At 51.0% G+C, this 23,668-nt stretch overlaps 1 protein-coding gene across 3 annotated transcripts in view; it reads right to left on the bottom strand.

The window, feature by feature from the left end:
• TOGARAM2 (TOG array regulator of axonemal microtubules 2) overlaps nucleotides 1-23,668 on the bottom strand; it is a 477,994-nt gene that overhangs the window by 135,641 nt on the left and 318,685 nt on the right. For all 3 annotated transcript variants that reach the window (XM_086926146.1, XM_086926144.1, XM_086926145.1), the window contains one exon: nucleotides 19,816-19,986. In XM_086926146.1, the coding sequence (XP_086782272.1) occupies nucleotides 19,816-19,986 (171 nt within the window). The remainder of the gene's footprint in view (nucleotides 1-19,815; nucleotides 19,987-23,668) is intronic.

Here is a 23,668-nt window from a genome sequence, read left to right as displayed (position 1 = left end):
GTGCGCATAGGATTGGGCAAACAACTCCTCCCCTGCTCCTCTGTCGTCAGAGCAGCCCTGCCCCAAACGCAAAGATGCAACAGAGGGAAACATAAAATGATAATAACGCTAGGTATCATTTTATGTTTCCTTTAATTCACTGCTGTGAAGCAGTGAGGTGACACTACTCCGCCTTAGCAGAGAAGTCACCACTGAAATGGACCTGTCTCACAAAGTCATGCACACTTGTCTTACAGCACAAATGGCTGGACTTAAAACTGAAAAGAAATTCACATAAGGTGACCTTGAAGTCATAAATCCATTTACTTCTCCATAATAGTCCTCGCAACCAAGTGATTGTATACAGGGCTACATCTCACAAAAGGGGTAAAGACAGGGAGATTCAAGCAAGATGAGCCTCCATGTGAGTGTGTGATCATTCACAAACTCTTCTCTGACACTTTCCGATCCAGGAAATGGGCAGAGTGGGAAGCAGAACGGAACACTCCCAGAAATCAAACGATGTAGAAAACAAAGAAAAAAAGAAATAGTAACAAAAAAAATGCCATTTCACAGGGGTGCTGGACTTCAACAGGGACGATTTTTATTCATTGGGAAATTCAAATGCAAAAAACGAAAGAGAGTATGTCACGTGCCTTTATGAAGACTACGCCTGCAAAGCTGTTACTGGTGCAACATTCCACGCTTAAGCTGGGTAAAGTTTGTAACTTCATGAAATGCGCTGAATTGCTGCCAAGTAGGAACAAAAGTCTCCAGCCATGGTTTAAAGCATTTCTTTGTGAATCGGCCAATGGTTGTGTTATGTGCGTTGCCACAAGGAGTCGCTTTACAATACAAGATAAAAGGTCTTAACAAGACCTCTAATATATTTCGGCTTCTTCTAAACTCTGCACTCTTAAAAACCGCTGATTTTAGACCACAAACATGAATGTTCATTAAATAGTTAATTGATTTATTTATGACTTTATAATGAGGAGTGAAACATAAAAGAAATATTTGCTTCGTCTTACGGTATTACTTTTAAGTATGTAACCTGTGTGTTTCTTCCTGCTGTAGCGTTCTAGTGTTTCACGGGTGTCGGACGAGACCCGGAAACACCTACAAACAATGTATCACCTTTTGGCCAGGCGTGGCCAGAAGGCTTTAAATAAAGGGACGGTGGTCGCTCCTGGCTTCCGGTCCGTACTTCCATAGCCGGTGTGTGGTCTCCTTCATTGTGTGTGTGAGTGCCCCGTTAGCCCACGGCCCCAAGTAGTTAGGGTCGTGCCTTGCTCCCTTACACTGGCGACGAAAGTGGGGACACGTGTGAGTAACCCAGCGGTGGAGCAAGCAGTTGATACCTGAGTGGTGACGGCGTCTGCGTGAGTCGACACGTCGGAGGCGCCTTGGTGCCGGTGAGGAAGGGCCGCTGCGCGAAGAAGTACCGGTAAGCAGCGTGAGTGGAGCTGCATCAAGGACCGGCAAGTCGAGTGCCCAGTAGGAGCTGTGTGCGGGACCAGCGGCTGGCTGTGCGGAGGAGGAGGCCCGACTGAAGCCTCGTGGTGTGCGCGCATGCGCAGTGAGTGTGACGGCGTTTCCCCGGCGCCGGTGACGCGCGAAGAGGTCTCCGCTCGATGAAGGAGCGGCGTGGGCCCCCCCACACGGCGCAATACAGACCCGAGTGTGTGGAACAGGCGCAGAAATGATGGCTGTGTATGCGGACTGCAAACAAGCATTGGCAAAGTGTAAAAATAAAATACAAAGTGAAAAAAAAAACGAACAGTTCGTAAAAAAGGAATTACACGTGGAAGAGCAGGAACAGTGGGCAATTCATCAAGTAGAGCCTGCACAGACATTGCCACACTATCCAGACTAGGGGGAAGAAAAGGGTAGAAAGGAAAGCAGCTAAGGCCACAGGTGCTGGAACAGGCTGTTGCCCATTGTGAAGATGTCAGTACAGGATGCGGCAGCCACAGGAGGGGTCCAACAGGCCGCACCCCCAGCGCAAGTGGCAGGGCCAGCAGGACAACAGGCAGTGAGACCAGTAATTCAACAGTCGCCGCATTAGCAAATTAACCCAATTCCACCATTCAGCGCGCTGATTGACCCAAGCACAGCAGCACCAAGATGGACAGTGTGGTTGAGCCGGCTAAACAATTACTTCACGGCGACACGTGAGAAAGCCGATGAGGTAAAAAGATCCCTACTGTTGCACTTTGGAGGAGATTAACTCTATAAGCTGTTTACACACTTACCAAACACCGGGGCGGCAACAGACTATGATGCGGCGGTGCAAGCGCTAAATGCACATTTTGATCCCCAATTGAACCCCCACTATGAAAGATTCAAATTTAGACAGTCCAAACAAAGGGAAGGGGAAGCAATGGACGCTTTGCACGCAAGGCTAAGAGAACTGATAAGTACATGTCCGGACGACGATCAGACGAAGGAGGTAACAGCCCAACTAATTCAAGGGTGCAGAAGCAAGCATTTGAGAACACTGATCCTAAGACAATCACGCATCACACTTGATGAAATATTAATGCTAGCTAGGTCACATGAATTGTCAGATGCACGTGCCACAGCGATGGAAGCAGCGATAAATCCGTCCGCAAGCACGGAGGTGACCGTGAAGACGGAAAGAGTGGATGCCCTGCGAAGCAGCAACCGCGGTGGCAGAGGAAGATGGCCGACCCGGACACAACGCCGCACGCCATGCGGTGCCTGTGGATATGAAGAACACAGCCAAAATGGCTACCCTGCACGTGGCAAGGCGTGCGCCAAGTGTCTGGGGCTGAACCATTTCGCCAGCGTTTGCAAGGGTAGTGCAAGAGGGAATCTCAGAGGTCAGGAAACGGCAGGAAAAAGGGCGCCAAACAAAGCAGTCAGGCAACTTACTCTGGTCTGGATGACACCCGAGAAACGAATTCCTCGAGGGGAAACAGATCGCAGCCCCAATATCCGCAGCGACTAGACGACTCGTCAACGGATGATGAGGAAGAGTGCTATTACGTGTCATTTGTGAGTGAACTGAAGAGAAGGCGAAGGCCACAACCGAAATGTCAAATTCAGATCGACGGTTCGACAGTAACCGGAGTGATAGATACTGGAGCCACAATTAACGCAATGGGCAGTCAACACTATAAAGCATTAAGGCCAAGACCACAACTAGTGCCATCGAAAGCACGCATTCTAACATATGGCAGCACAAAGCCACTACCTCTGAAAGGAAAAATGACTGTGCAAGTAAAGGCAGAAGGGTAAGAGTTGACGACAACATTTCACATAATTGATAGAGAGGCAGATCTGCTGATAGGGAGTCACACGGCGGAGGACCTCAAGTTAATAGCTTTTGCAAATGTGGTGAAGGCGCTACACACGGAGGAGATCCTTCAAATGTTACCGTCACTATTCCAAGGGCTAGGCACCATCAAAAGGCCGCCAGTCAAACTGCATAGCGACAAGGCAATACGACACCGGAGAATCCCGTTCCACCTCCGATCAGCAGTAGAACAAGAGCTGAAGAACCTAGAAGAACAAGGGGTAATCGAGAAAGTGACCAGCCCGACTCCATGGGTATCCCCAATGGTGATTGCGGAGAAACCCCGCCAGCCCGGAAAAATCCGGATTTGCATTGATATGCGGATGCCAAACAAGGCGATCAAGAGTGAGAGACATCTTACGCCCACCGTTGATGACATCTTGACAGATTTGAATGGAGCACAGTGGTTCTCCAAGTTGGACCTTAATGCGGGTTATCATCGGCTCAAGCTAGCAGAAGAGAGTCGTTACATTACGTTTTCGACACACTTAGGGTTGAGATGGTACAAAAGGCTTAATTTCGGAATCACCTCTGCAGCAGAGATCTTTCAAAATACGATCAAGGAGATCCTGTCAGGACTGAACGGAGTACTAAATGTCAGTGATGACATTCTCATCCATTCGAAAACTAGTGAGGAGCACCACAGAAGATTGAAAGCAACCACTGCGGAGGCTAGCTGAGTTCGGGGTCACGTTGCACAAGGAGAAATGTCAGTTCTTTAAACAATCGATTGAGTTTTTTGGGTATGTGTTTGACTCGGAGTGAGTCAAGGTAGATCCCAGGAAATCATTAGCGATAAAATGTGCCCCAGCTCCGACGACTGCATCAGAGGTGAGGAGCTTCATGGGCATGGCACAGCCCTGTGCCCGTTTCATTCCACAACTAGCCACGATCGCTGAGCCCCTAAGAGACCTGACAAAGAAAGAAAACTTGTGGAGATGGTCCAAAGTTGAAGCGGAGGCGTTCGACAAAATTAAAGCGGCATTGCTGGACAGCACAACAATGGCGTATTTTGACACTGCAAGGTCAACGGAAATTCTCGTAGACGCCAGCCCAGTAGGGTTAGGTGCGCTTCTCACTCAAGAATCGGAGCCCGGTGTGTGGGTTCCCCTGGCCTTTGCAAGTAAGGCCCTCACGGCAACGGAAGCAAGATACTCTCAGATAGAGAGAGAGGCGTTAGCAGTGAAGTGGGCCTGCAATCATTTCCACCTATATATCACCGGACAGCCGTTCAGGATGGTTACAGATCACCAACCACTCATACCGTTGTTCCGAGGGACGGCTCCACACCCTCCGCCTCGGATTGAGAGATGGGCCATTCAGATTCAACACTACCAAATGGAGTTGTCTACAGGCCTGGAGCAAAGAATCCAGCTGACTTCCTGTCACAACATCCCCCGGAGGAAGGAGAGGCTGGGCGTGATCAAGAGTTGGAGACGGAGGAATTTGTGGATATGGTGTCACAAATGGCATGTCCCCAGGCATTATCAGCGGAAGACATTGCAAGCCAATATGACAATGACGCTGTCATTACCAGAGTCAGGACAGCTCTAGACCCTGGATCCTGGGAGAACTTTCTACGCAATGTCAGTGACTGGAGCGAAACAGATCGCAATCGTTTGTCTCAGGTCTGGAGGGTGCACAATGAACTAAGTAAGGCAAGTAATGGGCTCATACTGCGAGGGTCACGGGTAGTCATCCCGGTCTCTCTTCAAGACCAAGCGACCATATTGGCCCACGAGGGGCACCAAGGAACGAGAAGAATGAAGGCGAGAATGCGGGAAAAGGTGTGGTTTCCCTACATGGACGACAAAGTAGACGATGTAGTAAGGAACTGCGTGCGTTGCAGTTGACTAGTGCCCCAGACACCCCAGCACCGGTAATCACAGAAGAACCCTCCCCATCACCATGGAACTGGATCAGCTTGGACTTTGGTAGTTTTCCCGACGGGCGGGTGACAGTGGTGATGGTGGATAGCTACACCAAGTATCCTGTGGTAGAGATAGCCGCGTCCACCAGTTTCGCAAATATACAGCCACTGCTCAGTAAGACATTTGTAATGTTTGGCATTCCCCAGCGGATTAAAACAGACAATGGGCCGCCGTTTCAAGGTAGCGAATTTAAGGAATTTCTAAGGGATCTAGGGGTGAAACATCATCGAGTCACTCCTCAGTGGCCCCAGGCTAATGGAGAAGCAGAACGCTTCCTGAGAACCGTTAACAAAACTCTGAGGATTGCAATGGTGGAAGGAAAAGACCCAGAGACAGCACTTCAACTGTTCCTGAGGGAATATCGAAGCACCACCCATAGCACCACCCAGAGGTCCCCGTGGTCGCTAATGTTTGCCGGACCTAGGAGAGATCGATTGCCCATGGCAGAGAATTGGAAGCCTGCACCGTATGTGCCCGCGGTCACTCAAGAGAGAAGGAGGAAGAACAATAAACGAGCGAGCCAGAAAAGGAGGGCTCAAGACAAAGAACTAAGCCCGGGAGACACGGTACTGCTGAGAACACGAAGACCCGGAGGGAAATTCCGGACACCCTATGAGGCCGAGCCATGGGTCATCAAAACAACCAAAGGCACGGCAGTGACGGCACAGAGGGATGAAGAGGAAGTAACTAGGAATGTGTTGTAGTTTAAACGTATTCCAGCGAGGCCCGAAAACCCACTAAGTTGCGAAAGACAGAACGTCGACGCTGCGGAACAATTAGAGAACAGCATCCGCGCAGAAGACACTGTCGACACACCTGAGTCTCCAAAAAGGCCAGAGCCTGAGTTAAGAGCAACCAGAGGAAATGGGGGCCACCATCTACGACCCAATCCTCGACCAAACGTGAGGCTGGCTGATTTTGCATCTTGACTCTTTTTGGATTGTTTCAGAAGAAAACAAAATACCAAGTTGGAAAGGGATGTAGCGTTCTAGTGTTTCACGGGTCTCGGACGAGACCCGGAAACACCCACAAAAAATGTATCACCTTCTGGCCAGGCGTGGCCAGAAGGCTTTAAATAAAGGGACGGTGGTCGCTCGTGGCTTCCGGTCTCTACTTCCATAGCCTGTGTGTGGTCTCCTTCATTGTGTGTGTGAATGCCCCGTTATCCCACGGCCCCAAGTAGTTAGGGCCGTGCCTTGCTCCCTTACACCTGCAAACAAAAAGTAAAATCGTTACCTTTTAAACATATCGCTACAAGAATCGTCACCTGAAAGTTGACCAGTTACGTTCTGTAAAGCTTTTGGTTGGGTGCTGCACTCTGTGGCAGCGTTAGTGATACCTTAGATCTGTTTGAGCTACACACAATTTATTTTTCTAAAATTTGCAGATTGTGGACCTGACGGTAATTTAGCTGCAACTCCATATTTATGCGGATACTGGTGTGGCCTCCGGGTAGGAGGACATGGTGGCGTAGCCATCCCTTGGGAGGCAGGTGCAGTAATGGCCTGCACCTGCCTTTAGAGGCATGCGATCTGTCAGTGTTCACCGAGCTAAGCGCACCATAGTGCTAACCTAGAAATGCGCCTGATGCATATTTTGGGCCCTTGTTTAAACCCTTCTGGGGGTGCTGGGGGATGCAGGACACAACACAAGACAATGCAAATCATGTCAAGGGATAATGATCACAATGTCCAGACAAAGAAAGTTACCACATTTACAAGAAGTTTAAGTAGGAGTCAATAATGATTTTTAACCTCGAGGGAGTTCAAAGCTCCACCAAGCCCTTCTGTTGTAATCCCAGTAGGTCTTTGTAGTGTGAGATGGTGTGGGGTGTGTCCGGTGAAAGCTTAGCATCGCTGGCTTGGGTAGGAGAAGTGCTCTCCAGTCTCCAGCAGGTTCTTTGTTGGGACCAATCAGCTTTTGAGCTGTGAGATAGAGGGTGACTGGCAAACCAGTATAGGTGGGCGCTCATGAATGGCAGGAAAGATGTGACCACTAAGAGAGTCAGCCACCACAGAAAAGTTGGCACGACTAACAGACCATTCAAAGACCATGACTACAAGGAGGCAAGCGTTCAGAGAACTCCAAAACATGACCTTGTGGCCTTTGCTGAAGTCAAACAATGGCACAGTAATCCTACTTTGCCCCGAAAGCTAAATCCCTATCTATGGCGGGACACCTGAGAACAGCCAAAACAAGGGCATTTACTATGCCGCTTGAAGGCATGCTAAGTCCTATTTTTCTGTAAAAGTGAACGTCTGAAAACCTTATTTGCTATCTAACTTATCACAACTGTCAATTAAAAAAGCCTGCTATTGGTTTCTGTGCATTTTCCTAGTCGTTAACCGGCTGAATTTCACAACTTGTACGTATGCCAGCTTATGTTAAAAAAGAACTTTAACTTTTTTCTCCAACTGACGAATATTGTCTTTAGGTGGAGAAATCCTTTCCTCTGAGTCCTGTAAAACATGAGGTCGTTTGGGTAGTTTCACACATAATGTATCCTCTTACTACAACATTTCAGACACTAAGCCCAGATTTACTGAGAATTTGCACTGGTGCAAATCAAGGCAAAGCAAATACAGATTGATGCTGCTTTTTGTTACTTTCAATCTAAGGGGCGTCAAAGGGCCATACTGGGGTGGATCAGCTCAAACACCCATAGGTTCAGATGCAATGGCCGGTCTACCAAGCAAGCCAGATCGGGCTTTGTATCACATCTAGGCCTGGGTGGTGAACTCCGCTCCGTTCACTGAGTTTTCCGCACTACGCGGAGTTCTGAAAAATTTTCCTCACCAATGTTCAGCTGGCAAGCGCGAGGGAGGAAAATTCAACACAAGACCACTTCCCATCGACATTTCCCAACGTGGGCAGTCACGGATGGTTGCGACCTCTTGTGTTGAGAAACCATCCATTCGCATTGAGGAAGCTGCTGCTCGAGTAGAACATCTACTCGAGCGGCAGAAAGAAGCAGCGCCCTCATGTGCTGCTCATGGTGCCATTCCCCTGATTTTACAGCCTGGGACAAACACCCGGCACTAAAAATCAGCGCGAATGGCGTGACCTAACATACTCTGCTGCTTGCGGAACTCCGCAGGGTGCAGCAGAGTCTTTTGGTCACTTGCGAAACTCTGCGAACTCCATACTGGCTTAATCACAACTACTGCCTACTTCAAACAGGAGCAAGCGAGGAGAAATGTGTGGCATGTGTGCTAAAGGGTTTAGCACAAACCCAACACCTGAGAACCTGCTGAGTTTATCTTTGCATAGGAATTTGCACTGGAAGGGTATGCTTCCAACCAGATTCTATGCTAGAGAGCACACTCAGCACTGCACAATGGTGTGGGCCTGTGCATTACATAGTCTTGTTTGAGCGCCAGCGCAGGGATGACAGCAGCAGGCTAGTCTTAGTAGATATGGCTTTGCGCTGTATTTTCCCACTTGTACAACACAGAAGATCAAATTTGGATGCATCGCTGCGTTGCGTGGGAAATTAGTAAATCTGGGCCCATTGTAGGTCTGCAAGGTGGGTCTGGAGTAATGAGCAGAACTGTTTTTTTAACACAGAATTTGGCCATGTAATTTTCTTCATTATAAACACATTTTTGAGATTACAGGTTCCTTGACATGAAGCAATTTGAGGCTTTTTAGGTCTCGGCCTGATCCAGCGCATGCGCTGGTCTGGCCGAGACATTTAGTAGCTGCTTTTAAAAGTGCTACTTTCCGGCGACCAGCTTACTATCACGCGCACAAGCGCACGCGTGACGTGCACAGCTGCCCTCGGGTGCTCTCACTTTCGCTGCACAAGTGTGCTCTGTTGCGGAGCTGTTTCACTTTCACGCGCGCACACAACGCGCGTTTGCGCACTTGATTGCGATCACTTTCACTTTCGCTGCCGAGCGGCCTGTGTCTTGCACGGCTGCCAGGCCAATGCTTGTTTCTCTTTTTCTCCACTCACTTTTGCTCTTTCTACTTCCATGTTTTTCACTCACTATACTTATTCTAGTCTCTGCCTGTCTCTTGTTTATGTCTGTTGCAGGCCTTCATCCGTGCTGAGCCTCTCTGTGCCACACCAGAACGCAGTAAAGAGCAACGTACTCCTTTCCGGGGTCGCCATCCATCACTCTCCTTCTGTCATCTATGAATCCAGTGGGGTTAAAATGTCAGCTGAATGGAAAGCTGTCCATTGCTGGACCAGTCACACCGACATGCCACACTTGCTGTCTGAGTCCTTGGCATGTAAGCATGTAAGTCACAATTTGTGTGTGCATATGCAGATTCAGAGTCCACCTAGACAGGTTTGCATGCCAGAATTGTGAACTATTTCCATTGACATTTGCAATATCTGACAACTTGTCTCTGCTTTCTCCCCCACTATTGTTCCTCTCTCCCATTCTGTGCACTCTCTTTACTCTTACCTCTCTTGCTGTGTGCCTTCTCTCTCAAGCTGTGCCCTCTCCATCTCACTGACTACATTGTTGCATTATGTGCCCTCTCACACTGTCTGCCTACTCTCTCAGTCTGCACACTATTTCATATTCTCTGCCTTTTAAAGCACGGTGTTTCCTCTTCTTGAACCCTCCATCCCTGCTGATGCTCCGTCCCAGAATGTGCTCGCTCCTGCCATCTCTTGGTCAGTGCACTCTTTCGGCCTATCACCTACCATTTCTCTCCGAGAGTGTGCAATCTCTGATCTAAGGCTCCGAATGTTGAGTTGTCTATCCCAGAATGCGCCATCTCTCACAACTCACCCTCTCTTCACTGTGCACTCCCCACCAGCGTGCACCCAGTCTATAGTGAACATCTGCACCCTTTTCCACCAGGGGTGCGCTCTCTGTCACTGCGAGCACCCCACCACTCTAGCTATACTACAGCTGTACGCCTTTATCATTAATACACAAGTACTTGTATTATACCATGGTCATGATTGTCATGCCAAAGATGCAATTCCTCCACTGTTGTTGCTGTGTCTTGGCACTGAGGTTCTTGTGTGCTTGTGTTGCTGCACAGATTCACCAGACGTTCAAAAGTGACAACTTCACCAGTTCATAAGGCATGTGCTCCACTGCTGGGATACGGTGGTCTTCGGATTCTCTTGTAGTGCCATTAAAGTAAGGCTCTACAAGGTGCAGGTGCAGGTGCATGAGTGTTGCTGTGGGCTTACGCCGGCTGATCACAAGTGAGGTTAAGGGATTGGGATTTGGTGGCATTCATCTTAAACCCTGATACCTCCCAGAATGTTGCAAGTTCCTCCAACAATGGGGGCAATGACTGGAGTTGTTTGGTGATAGTGAGCAGCACATCATCCCCCGTATAATGCTATCTTGTTTTAAACTGATTCGCGTAGTGAGAGGCGGTACCAAGAGACCGTGGTGGCTGTAAACACGTTGATTGGTTAAAATAAAGATCCGTCCCTCCTCACACACAGTTCACTAACCACTCCACACCCTTCGTGCTCTGCAATGGAAAAGATTGCCTCGTGGCCAACAAAGGCATTATAACACTGCTGCACTTGAGCTGGTGCTGCTTCAGTGTGTTTCACTACTAACGGGCGAGCAAACTTACCAGAATCGTGAAACACGAGCAGGGGCTCAATCAGAATGGTTTACCAAATGCAGCACGTGTACCTTTTGTCGGCAAATATAAACGTATGTGTTATGTGGCTTTCCAGTGGCAGCGTTACATTGATATACAGAAGCAGCAAAACCCAAAGAGGCCTGTGTCAGGGAGGTGGCATCTTGATGTGAGGTGGAACTTAGGTGCCAAGATAGCGTCACGTTAGTGGGTGATGTTGAGGAGAATAATCTCTAGGTTTTTTTTAAAAAAAATTCTTTTTGGTGGCAAGGATAATAAAGAGGCACAAATTATACAGTTAACAAACCAGTTGACACATACGGACCAGGTAGGCCAGGTCCAAAAAAGGAGGTACACAGCCAGGTGTGGCCCACATCCCAGAGGCAGGGCGGCGTCTCGCTAAACCTGTGAAACAATTAAAGGAATTTGCTCTTGTGCTCCCAGAATCCCATAGACAATATCAATATCTACGCCAATTTTCATTTATGATGCAGTACCAACCTAAACAACAACATAACAGTAACGAAGAACCCCATGAATGGCATTTGTAGCACTGATGCAATCACATAAGGAGATGTAGGCAAGGGCCCACTAAGAAGCGGTCCTCATAGTATAATGTGGTCAATGGTAGTCACAATGATAGACAAGTGTGCTCAAGAAGGAATATCGGCATGGCTCAGGGGACTGCTACACTACCTCACGACACCCCGCCCCGGGTTCCTCCCCACCATCATCAGACTCCAAGGAAGCGGAGGAAAACAGCTCCGCGCTGGTAGCGTCAGAGTCATCTCCCTCCATCCCCTCGATACACATGGTTCTCCAAGCGAGTAAGTCATCCTGGAGTTTCCCATCCCTGCGTGTGCTCTGCATGTTTGTCTCCTCTGCCAAGGCCCATTCCCTGGCGTCCCGCAACCAAGTAGAGATTTCAGGCGCCCTCCGTCCCATCCAGGTAATGGCCACCGCCTCCTCGCCAGAACCAACAGGAGTTGCAGTAATTTGTAGGACAGACCCCTCTTCCTGGGTTTGGGCACTAGCGCTAGTAGACAGTGAAGCGGTTCTAATTGGAGCGCAAGGTGTGTAATCCGGGTAATGTGTGCTACCACCTCCACCCAAAAGTCATGTACCAAGGGGCATTCCCAGGCCAGGTGAAGGAATCCCGCCCGTTCTGCACTACACCTCGGGCAATTATGGCTCCTGTCCAAGGAGATACGGTGGAGGGAGGCAGGCGTCATATATGTGCGATGGAAAAAATTAAAGTGTATCAATTTGAAACGCGCGTTACAAGACACTTTACGAGTCAACAGCCCTATTCGCTTCCTCTGGGCTGGATCCAATTCAATCCCAAGGTCCGCTTCCCAAGCCCTCCAAGCAGGCATCAATGGGGGAGTCGAGTCTCTGCGCATAGCTGAGTAAAGAAGGGAAATCAGTCTCCTACCCCTGCCATAGGACAAGATGATGTCCAAGGTATTAGTGAGCTCGGGCGCCTCTGGGAATTGGGGCCACGTCGTCCTGGCTACATCCCAGAGACATCCATAATGCAGGTACTGGCCCTCACGTAGTCAAAAGGAGTCCGCTGCTCTCTCAAAGGACACAAACGAGTCGTCCGGATAAAGATCCGCAACCGCCCAGGCGCCACTCCCGGAAAGACATATTCGCCTCCATCGTGAGTATTGGGGCCAGGATCCAAAGGGAGAGCTCCCTATGAAATGGCGCACACCGCAGAACGCGCTCAACGAACTGCTGCCAAATATGAGCCGTATGCCTAACGACATAGGGCAATGCGTTATCGGCGCCCCGACCCTGCATGAGAGCTTCCTGTAATTCCCTGTCCGAAGCCACTCCCGCCAACAGTGCCAACTCCCAGTTCTCGGCGTCAGCAAACCACCTAGCCGCCGGGAGAAGTTGTGCAGCATAGTAGTATAAATCAAATCTCGGGGCCTCGAGGCCTCCCGCCTCCCAACACTGCGTCACTGTGCGCAACGCAACTCTGCTGCGTCTACCCGCCCAGAGCAGGGATGTAAGGAGCTAATTCAGTGTGCGGAACACCCGGGGGGGCAATGGGCATAGGGTATTGTGCAGCACGTACAGGACTCTAGGAAGCCTCACCATCTTGGCAACTGCCAGATGGCCCATAAGGGAGAGAGGGAGCGTATTCCAAAATGCAACTGATTTACGGAGGGCCACAAGAATCCTGTCTATGTTATGGGTTAAGAGAGCCTCATCGGAGGCGGCCACTTGAATACCCAGGTACCGGAACGCCAGACGTTCACACCGGAGGCCAGAACAGTAAGAATCCGCCGCCGGGGCGAGATCATCAGGAGCCAGTGGGAACACCAGGGACTTATTAACATTCATGCGCAGTCCCGAGGCCGCACCAAAGCGGTCCAAGAGTTGCAGCAGAGCGGGGAGGGCCTCCACCGGGGAGGTCAGGTAGAAAAGCGCATCGTCTGCGTAAAGGGAGATGACATTAGTAGTGTCTCCCACCACAATACCCCATTCATGTAACTCCTTGCGGGCTGCTATGGCCAGGGGCTCAATTGCGAGGGCAAATAGGAGGGGGGACAACGGGCAGCCCTGTCGGGTACCCCTCCCCAACGTCCACTCATCAGAGCGGGCTGAACCCAGGCGCACCCTGGCCCGGGGCGCTCTATCTAAGACCCGGATCCACTCTCGAAAGCCGGGACCAAATCCCATCTTTAAGAGTACATGCATCAGGTAACCCCAATGCACTGTATCAAAGGCTTTAGCCAGGTCAACGGAGACCAGCACATGGGGAGTTTCTCGCCCCCGGACCTCGTGCAATATGTGGTTCAGGCGGCGCAAGTTCATCGCCGTATTACGACCAGGGACAAAGCCACACTGGTCTGGATGGACGAGCTGGGCCACGTGCGGGGCAAGGCGATTGGCCAACAGCTTGGTCAGGATTTTCGCGTCCGAGTTAATCAAAGTGATAGGACGATAAGAAGCGGGGTCTGTGTTGTCACCACCCGGTTTCAAGATCATACAAACCTCACCTTGGTTCAAGGTGGGTGGGAAGTTACCCGTGCGTAAGGCTTCATTGTAAACCTGTAAAAGGAGGGGGCCAGGGTGTGCCCGAACGTATGATAAAACTCTGCAGGGAATCCATCCCCGCCGGGGGTTTTGGCTCGTGGGAGGGCGGCAATCGCCGCAGTAATTTCACCGAGCGTCAGCTTGACATCAAGGTCTTTCACCGCTGCCTCTGGGAGGGTCGGCAAGCCGAGGTCTTCAAGGTATAAGTGATAGACCTCCTCAGATATAGACCGGTCAGCCTCATACACAACCCGCAAGTGGTCCCGCAGAACTGTGAGTACATCAGCTTCCGAGTGGACCATATCGCCACTGGGCGCCCGCAGGGCCACTATACGCTCAGCCGTGAACTCCCGGCGAAGTATCCAGGCCAGCAAGCGGCCAGATTTATCCCCCTCTCGATGCAGTCTCTGTCTGTATTGGCCCAGCGTAAATCTATCGAGCCTCGTGAGAATATCGTGGACTGACCCAAGGGCTAGGCCCTCCACGCGTTGATCCGAGGTGTCCGGGTCAGGGCGGGCCTGGACGCGCAAGAGCTCAGCCTCCGCAGTCTGTAAGTCTGATAGCAGTTGTTTCCTGACCCCATACGTCAGGCCCATGCATGCTCCGCGGACGACCGCTTTCAGCGCCTCCCACTTAGTAGAGTAAGACAAGTCACTCCCCGCCCAGTTAAGTTCCAGATAATCGGATAGGGACGTTGCCACATGATCCCGGGCTACCTGGTCTTGGAGCAGGTCAGTCGGCAGTCTCCACGAGCGAGGACGTTCCGTCCGGTCAGGCCATTGCGCCAGGCATGTGACCGGAGCATGATCCGATAGGTATCGGGCCTGGTGTGTGACCGTCAACGTGAGAGAGGAGGGGAGGTTGGCCGCCAACACTCTATCTAGCCTACTGTGAGTGCCATGGGTCGGGGAATAACAAGTGTAAAGCTTCTGCGTGGGATGACATGCACGCCAGACATCGACCGCCCCTATATTGTGCATCACGTCCTGCAAACACGCCGTCATACGGGGCTTAGTTCCTACCCGGGGTGGATGACGGTCCAGTTCATGATGTAGCACACAATTGAAATCCCCGAACCAGAGGAGGGGCGCATCCAGGCTCGGAGCCTTGAGATCCTGCATCCGGGAGAAAAATGTCGGGTCATCTACGTTCGACGCGTACGTATTAAAGACCAGAAGGACCTTATCGTCCAATCTGAGCTTTGCCAATATGTACCTGCCTTCCACATCCGCATCAATATATTGGACAGCGCAAGGAACCCCAGGGGCCACCCAGATTAGGACCCCCCTAGCATATGTGGAGTAGGAGGAATGGAATAGTTGGCCTCTCCATTTCTTGGCTAGCCGCTGCGCACCATCATCATCTAAGTGGGTCTCCTGCAAGCAAGCAACTGAAACCCCATGGCGTTTTAGGAAGGTAAGGATCCTGTGTCTCTTAGTGCACGTACCCAGGCCACGCACATTCCACGTCAAGAATTTAAACCCCATGACCACCACTCATGCCCAGCCGGGCAGCCGTGTAAACACAGCCTAGGCCGTCGCCAGCAGGCCCTTGCCACAGAGAATTTCAAGAATGCATCGCACAAAGCAAGCGCCCCGCAAAGCAGAAGCAACATGAGCCAAATGCCAGTGTCATCATTGTCACAACCCAAGCCCCACCCCCCAACAACCCCAACATACGAAATTTTGACTTGAACCCCCTCAACCCCCCCACCCACGAGCAATAGGATAGCAACAACCAGAAACGCCACCCCGCCCTTCCCCCGCCAGTGCCAGGACGTGCACAGCCACCCCATTCAACACTCTTCACTCACACTCACACACAACAGAACAACCCAACCCACCCCCCCTCCCAGCTCCTCAAAAGACCCAACGAATCCGGTATGCGAACCCGGACATCCCTCCCCCCCTCAGTCAGCAATGCGGGAGGAACAGCCCTCACTCATATCTCCCACCACTCGATGCACACTCAACCCAGACGCCATGTACGAGGTACCGATCAGTGATCAATCGCCCTCAACATCAAAGCTGAACAAGTAGAGATCTAAAGAGCTGCCGGGCTATATGAAGCTACACAATAACAGCAATCGCACAGCAGAGTCAATGGAGGCAGGGCAAGGATCATTCCAAGTCTAGGGTCTGCAAGGCAGTCTCCGGGACCACTGGGGCCGCAGAGTCCGCGTTCACCGGCGTCTCCTGTAAGGTATCCGGTACCAAAATGTCATCAGGTGCAGCCGCACCGTGCAAACTTGTTACAGTCCCTTCAGGCGAGGCTTCCATCAGGATGGCCCCATCCGGACCCACCATGGGCCGAGTCTCAGGCGGACCACGGGATCCAGAACGGCGATTTCTCCTGCCACGCCGTCGTCTTTGTGGCCTGGTCCCCCAGACATCCCTCGATCCCCCTCTCTCACCCGGGGGCAGATCATCTCCTCTGATCTCGAGCCACTCCCATACCTCTGCTGGCGTCTCAAAGAAGTGTGCCCGGCCTTGGGAGAGTACCTTAAGCTTGGCGGGGTATAAAAGCATATACTGCAGCTGCATGTCGCGCAACTTCTGTTTGACCCCCAAGTAGGATTTCCTTTGCTCCTGCACCTGCTGGGTGTAGTCGGGATAAATTGAGATTCGACTGTTCTCAATCGTATGGGGCCCGACTCTCTCGCCGCCTTGAGGATGCAGTCTCGGTCTTTATAGTTCAGGATTTTCGCGATGAGGGCTCTAGGGGCCTCCCCAGGACGCGGAGGGGGCACCAGGGCCCTGTGGGCCCGCTCCACAATAAAGACGCTGGACAATCCACTCGGACAAAGATGTTCACGGATCCAGGTCTCCAGGAATCGTTCAGGGTTTCCTGCCTCCAGTCGTTCAGGGACCCCCAGGACCCGTATGTTACTTTGGCGCGCCCTACCTTCTGCATCCTCGGCGCGTCTCTCCAATGCTCGGGTAGTAGAGACAAGTTGAGAGAGTGACTTCTGTAGGGACGCAACCTCCCCCTGCAGCTGAGTGATGTTGCCCTCCGCGTCCGAGACCTTATCCGCCACTTTGCGAAGGTCAGTCCTTAAAAGGTTCACATCCACGGACACCGTCTCAATTTGGCGTTCCAGGGCAGTGTGTGAACCCTGTATAGCCTTGAGAAGTTCTGCCCTGGACGGCTCCAGCGGCTCCCCATCCCCATCTCCAGCGCCCGTTTGGCGCGTAATTCTCTGCGGCTGCAGACGAGGGGTAGTGTACTGTGTGATCGTGTTGGGTTGGGTAGCCTTAGGGCCACGTCCAGTCCGGCCCGTCATATCAGCTGTGTCAGGGGTCCACACGGTGTTCCCAGTAGGGCCCCCCCTGAAGCCACCCAAGCAGGGCAGGGTATGCGCCACCACAGCGCCGAAGGAGATTGGGCAAGCAGTGTCCGGGTCAAACAAACCAAGACCACAGTGGGCAGTGCAGATCACAGATTAGGTGTCACCAGAGCGCAGGGTCATGGGCTCCACTTATTCCACAGAGCAGGGCAGAGCGGGGCACAGACGCACCCCTCTATCGGCCGCCACCGATCCCAAAGAGGCGGCCCGAGACCAACTCCAAAATGGCGGACAGTCGGGGGAGGGTCGCTGGTCGTCCACGGGCCCAGCAACACCTCTCCGAGAGCCCCCCCGCCGTTCCACAGGTGTCGGGGATCCCAATCCTCCTCAGGGCACAGGATACTGACCAGCGGGAGGGAATACAGGAGTGGCAAAATCACCGTGGTCGGACCCAGGCAGACTCGCCACAGTCCAGGGTCCCCACACGCACCCCCGCGTCACCAGGGGGGGCCAGGGCAGACGGATTCCACAGCCCCCTCTCCCAGGAGTAGGCGCTCCGTTGTCCGGTCGTGCAGCGCTAGTGAACAGAAAGGGGGGGGGGTCCTCCGCACTCCAGCCCAGCGAGGCCGCACACGATGGACGGCACCTCCGCTCCGCCCCCCTCCTCACCGCACACCAGTAGGGTCCTAGTCCTCCGGCACCGCAGTCTTCTGATCCCGGGTCGGGGATCCCCAAGCAGACCACCGGCGGGCATCAGATGGCGCACTCAGGCTGGGATCTCCGCTCGCTTCCTCCGCCGTCCGGCCTAATGAGTAGGCCCAAGCCGCGGCGCCGCGTGAGAGAGCACGCCGGCGCCGCCTCCAGGAGCAGTCAGGCCGCAGCTCACGGCGGATTGCCGAACACGGGTCCGTCCCACCAGGCACAGGAGTTCGGCGGGACTTCCACTGCCTCTCCGACACGCTTTCCCGGGAATAGGAGGGTCCGGGCAGGAGAAATAAAAGGATTTAATCGGTCTTCGGGACGGAGCTGGTGGAGCTCACGTCCTGTCGGCCATGCTGCTTGGCCACGCCCCTGAATAATCTCTAGTTGGCATTCTGGGGATGGGCATTAGAGCCTACAGCCTATCAGGGCGAAGTGACGAATTGAAGAGAGCGTATCAGTGTCCTGAGGGGCTACGGAATGATACTGCTACAACTACATATCACTTACGTCCAATGCTGTGACTGAGTCTGCTGTCTAGCTTAGGGTAATGGTTTAAGGCGGAATCTCCTACACTAGGGTGAGTGAAGATCAAGTTTTCTAAGTTAGGATACGCTGTATACTTAAAAGTAGGTGTGAAATTTAGTATTGGTTGGACAGTAGAATGACGTGATAGAACCAGGGCCGGTGCGGCAATCTTTTTCGATGACATCCCATGACCTCTTTCCCCATGGATTTCTTTTTCATCACATAAAGTGCCCCTCATCTCTCCATAGACCCTCTCTCACATGCATTTCATTTGTTGTATAGCGCCACTCATACCAAATTATCGTGCCAGAGCAATTCACGTCACATCACACATTATACAGAGACAATCGGGGCTTTAAGTGGGATAAAAAACTGGGAGAGGGTCTCAAAGGGACGCGGAGATGTACATTAGGGCGTGGCTTTAAACACCTAAGATAAAATCTGTGTTTAGCATTGTGTGCCAGTCGACTGGCATTTTGCTGCTTTTGTCGTTGCATCTCATACAACATACATATATATTATTACACTTACATTAAGTCAGGACTCTTGGCTTTGTCAACAGTTGTTGGTTGCATAAAATAACAAGCATTGGCATAGCCGATAGGTCTCGCCTTCGGGACCTTATAAGTGTTTAGCCATGCAACAGTTGATGTTGTTGCACCAAGGATATTGTGCTAGGTAACTAAACACTTATAAGGTCCCAAAGGCGAGACCTATTGGCTATGCCAATGTTTGTTCTTTGTGCATTTCCGCGTCAATATCAGGAACATGCTCCCGGCTGAGAGAGCTGTATATGTCAGCCAGGGCTGGCTTCGAATAGTTGGAAAACATAGGGTACATGTTTGAGCTATTACAAACTTGGTAGATCCTGAGGTTTGCTATTGGGATCTTTAGAACGTATGCCAAGGTGAAATGTGTAGGTCAAAGGTGCAGTTAAATGCAGACCTGCCAACTCAAACAGTACCACCGTGTGACACACGATATCAGCTTCCTATCACATGGTCACGCAGTGAAGAGCCGATATCACGCGGTGGAAAGGAAAACGAGCTAAAAACCACTATAAACAGTGGTTTTGAGTTCGTTTTCGGAGGCTCTTAACTGCCTACGTCCCTTAATGGGTGTGAAGACACCCGAGGACACCGGAAAACGTCTTAGCCACCTTTTTACTTATTTTTTTAGAGGAGGTGGTTTGGGGGTAAAAATGCTTCCGTGGTATTTCTCGGCACGAGGCCCGCCCCCTCCGCACACAGAGACTTTTTTTGTCGAAGTTGTCAGGTCTGTAAATGTGCCAAGACATTCTCTAGTTCAATCTGTAATGCTCGTTATGAGTTATTTTGTGTACATGGATTGGAACATGCAAGAACTAACTTCTCGGTTATCTTTGTTCAAGTTTAACAGAAATACAATACCATATATTAGAGAGAGCCGTGTATATGGTTACACACCTGAGGGATGGCGGCTGTCGCTCGCATCCTGGCTGACGGTGGGGAAGTTGGGGAGGGAAGGCCTGTTGACGCGCTTCCGGAGCATGACGCCAGCGCTCGCTCTCTGCGTGTCCGCGCTGACGACCACAGGGCTCAGCCCGTTGACGTGGAAGGAGCCGCTGTCCGCGTGGCCTGTGAAAGGAAGCGTCCGTTGGAAAGGTAGGCAGTTATCATTTCATAGACAAACCTTATTGACCACCAGAATAGGTATAATGAATGCACCGGAGCCCTTGGCAGGACAAACAAGCTTTAGTATTGCCAATTAAGCCTGGTTTTGGCGAGCTGGTGCATTTATTTTTAGTGCAAGCACATGACACAGAAATAAGAATAATAATAAAGAAAACACGTCGCCTTTTAACCCTGAATTCCATATGCTTTATATTAATATCATTTAGATTAAAAGATAATAATATCATAATTTTAATGTTCTTCCTAGCAGGCAGAAGTACAGAACAACAATGGAAACCCATTTTTGTTTTAATGCACTTCACTGGAAAATAGTAAATATATGGTAAAGGAAAGAAACAAACATTTGCAAAGCATAGTGTTGGCCCACCAATCCTAGCTCTGAAGGTCACTTCTTTGTTGGCAGATTAACACCTGTTATCAGGAAAGTCCATCACTCATTGTGCATGAGAGCTAAAGGCTGAATTGACTGAGCCATGCTGTGGAGGCGAAATGCAAAATATAAATAACAGCTGAACAGACAAACAAATGAAGAGTGCTGACCCAAACCCTTCTATGTATGTATTGATCTGTGTTTTTTTTTTTAAATTAATTCAAGAGGTCCCTAAGCAACGAAAATTGTCTCTAGGGTAGACCTATAAATGAACCCAAAATTAGAGACCATCTCAACGGAGGTTTGAGACCCGAAGCCAATATGTTTTACCAAATTAATTCCAATATGACGTAACAACATTACCTTCTTTGCAACTTTCTAATATTTTAAAACAAAAAAGTAGTAGATTCCCATTTCAAGCTTGGGCACTAAGTATTTTAACAGAGACTCGCATGGATAGGGAGAAGAGGAGATGAGGGTGAGAAGGAGAGTGCACTTCTTCGGAGGCCTTAAGAACTTCTCACAGGGTGGTGGAAGAGGGCGGTACAGAAAGCACCACGGACACATGTCAGATGAAAGCGGAAGGAGGATGTAGACCAGAAGATTCCAGATAAATGATGGTACTATTGCTGTATGCATACTGGGAAAACTCCACTTAACAGCAGACATAGACTTGTTTGTAATGATGTTCCTTTTCTTCCCCCAATAACTCTCGGAGTCGGGTATCAGCGTTACTCTCTTTATTAAGTCGTAACATACAAGGAGCGCATAGCATGTCCTTCGCCCAGCCTGCTCGCGCTCTAATGCCGCGCTACGCACTGATGCCGCACTACGCACCTCGCGCCCCTACGTTGCCATACGTCACGTAATCACGTGACGTACCACGTTAGCGCACTCACTACATATCTCCCCTTTTTCCAACAACTATATGTACAAGTCCTGGCTCATGTCATAGTCTCTGAACCTCGCTGGTGGGACCACCGCCCTGCCCCTTCTCGTCAGTCTTACCGGGGATGGGGCGGTTGTTGCTGCTTCTCCTTGACCACCACCTAGCGCAGCTGCGCTGGTCTCTCTCTGATCTCTGTCCTCTTCAGTCTGCTGCTCCCCACTCGCCTCTTGATTTTCTTGCCTTCTCTCGCCAATGTCTAGATCCTCTCCCCCGTACTCACAGGGGTTATCATTGCTGTTCTCTCCACCTTCATTTCCATTGCCTCTCCAGCGGAGTATTTTGTTGCACCTGGCCATGCGGTCCTGTGACCACACATTGCCGTCACTTAGCAAGGCCGCCCTGCCCTTGACTTCTACTACTTGCAGGGGCTTGCTGTATTTACTTTCCCCCTTTTTCTGCAATGTGGCCAGTCTTACTCTCACCCATTCTCCTTTCTCCAAAGCTGTGTCCTTCACATTCCTCCGTGCATCATAATGTTTAGTGTACACCGCTTGTGCTCTCTCCAAGTTGGCTTGCACCACTGCCGGTGACCACTCACTCTTAATTACTCTTTCTTTCCATATTCTGTTGTCCTGAGTGAAGGGCTCCCGGCCTCTAAGGATCTGGAAGGGACTGTAACCAGTGTTCGTGGGCGTTATCCGGTACGCCCACACCATGTGCCAAATCTCTGCTTCCCAGTCTTTGTTGTCTGATATCGCCGCTTGTATCGAGCCCATCACCACTCTATTAAAACGCTCCACCAAGCCATTGCCCGCAGGATGATATATGGACGTGTGTTTTGCCACAATTCCGTTTCTATGCATGAACCGAGACCATTTCTCAGACCGGAACTGAGGTTCATTGTCGCTGAGGACACACTTAGGGATGCCCTCTCTCACGAATGTCTCTGCCATGAAACTCACTATCATTTCCGTGTCCATGGTTTCTTCGATCTTCAATTCCGGCCATTTGGAATAACGATCCATCATTACACATATGTACTTCTGTATTCCTTGTGCGTTTAGCACCGGACCTAGTATGTCTATGGATAGTTCCTCCCACGGGTTTTGTGGAGGGTCTATTTTTCCCAGGGCAGGGCGTAATGGTTTCAGTGTCTTGTCTGCGCCCTGGCACCTTGGACATTCTCGAACGTGTCTTTCTGCCCTTAGGTCCATTCCGGGCCACCAATAATTCTGCTTGGCTCTTAGTTTCAACTTCCCCGCACCCAGGTGGCCTTCGTGTAACATGTCCATTAATCGAGCGATCATTTTTTCCGGAGGTATGACTCTCTCCCCTCTGTAAACAAATACGCCCTGGTCATCCATAGATAGTTCCTCTCTCACTTCGAAGTAGGGGACGAGGCTTCGCCCAGTCTTGCTTTTGTCCGGCCACCCCCGTACAATGTGTGCCTTCACTTCTTCTAGGACGGGGTCCTCTTCGTAGGCCAACTTCCATTCTTGCTTGCTTATGGACGTTTCTAGATCTTCGGTGAGTGCAACCCACTCTTCCGCCGCCTCACCGCATTCTACGTCGGTTTCCATTGCTGCCGACCGGCTCAGGTAGTCCGCCACCTTGTTCCTATTCCCGGGGATGTGCTCCACGTCATATCGGAATTCCATCAATTTGAGCGACATTTTCGAGATCCTCGGCGTTGCATCTGCGTGTCCGCTGGATGTGAGTACCTTGAGCAAAGGCTTGTGGTCGGTCCTCAACCGGAACCTGGTGCCCCACAGGAACTGCCGAAACCGGGACATGGCCCACACCACTGCTAACATTTCTTTTTCGATCACACTGTACTTTTTTTCAGTGTCATTAAGGGTGCGGGATGCAAAGCATATTGTTTCCACTCTCCCCTGGCCGCGGTCCTGCATGAGAACTGCGCCCAGTCCTTTATCACTGGCATCCGTTGTGAGTATCGTGCTGCCTTGGGGGTCAAACCCTTGTAGAGGGATCGCCCCTGCTACTTCCCTTTTTATCCCCTCAAATTCCCGCTGGGCTTCCTCTGACCACCGGAATTCACTGTTCTCTCTGGTCAGTAACCTCATGTGATGGGTCTTCGAAGCGAAATGTTCTATGAACTTCCCATAATATTCTGCCATGCCCAGGAACGACCTGACCTCTTCTTTGTTGGCCGGTGAGGGTGCGTCACAGATTGCCTTCACGTTTTCCCTCTTGGGGGTCACTCCTCGTGCACTTATCTCGTGGCCCAAGTACGTCACCTTTTCCATTCCTATGCGGCACTTAGCCCACTCTGCCGTGAGGCCCTTCCTTTCCAGGATACTCAATACCGCTTCTAGTTTCTTGTCATGGTCGGCTTTGTCGCAACC

Source organism: Lissotriton vulgaris, chromosome 6 (assembly GCF_964263255.1).
Source record: "Lissotriton vulgaris chromosome 6, aLisVul1.2, whole genome shotgun sequence".
Taxonomy (NCBI): Eukaryota; Metazoa; Chordata; class Amphibia; order Caudata; family Salamandridae; genus Lissotriton; species Lissotriton vulgaris.
The sequence above is the reverse complement of the archived record's forward strand: the minus strand, read 5'-3'. Positions and strand labels throughout refer to the sequence as shown.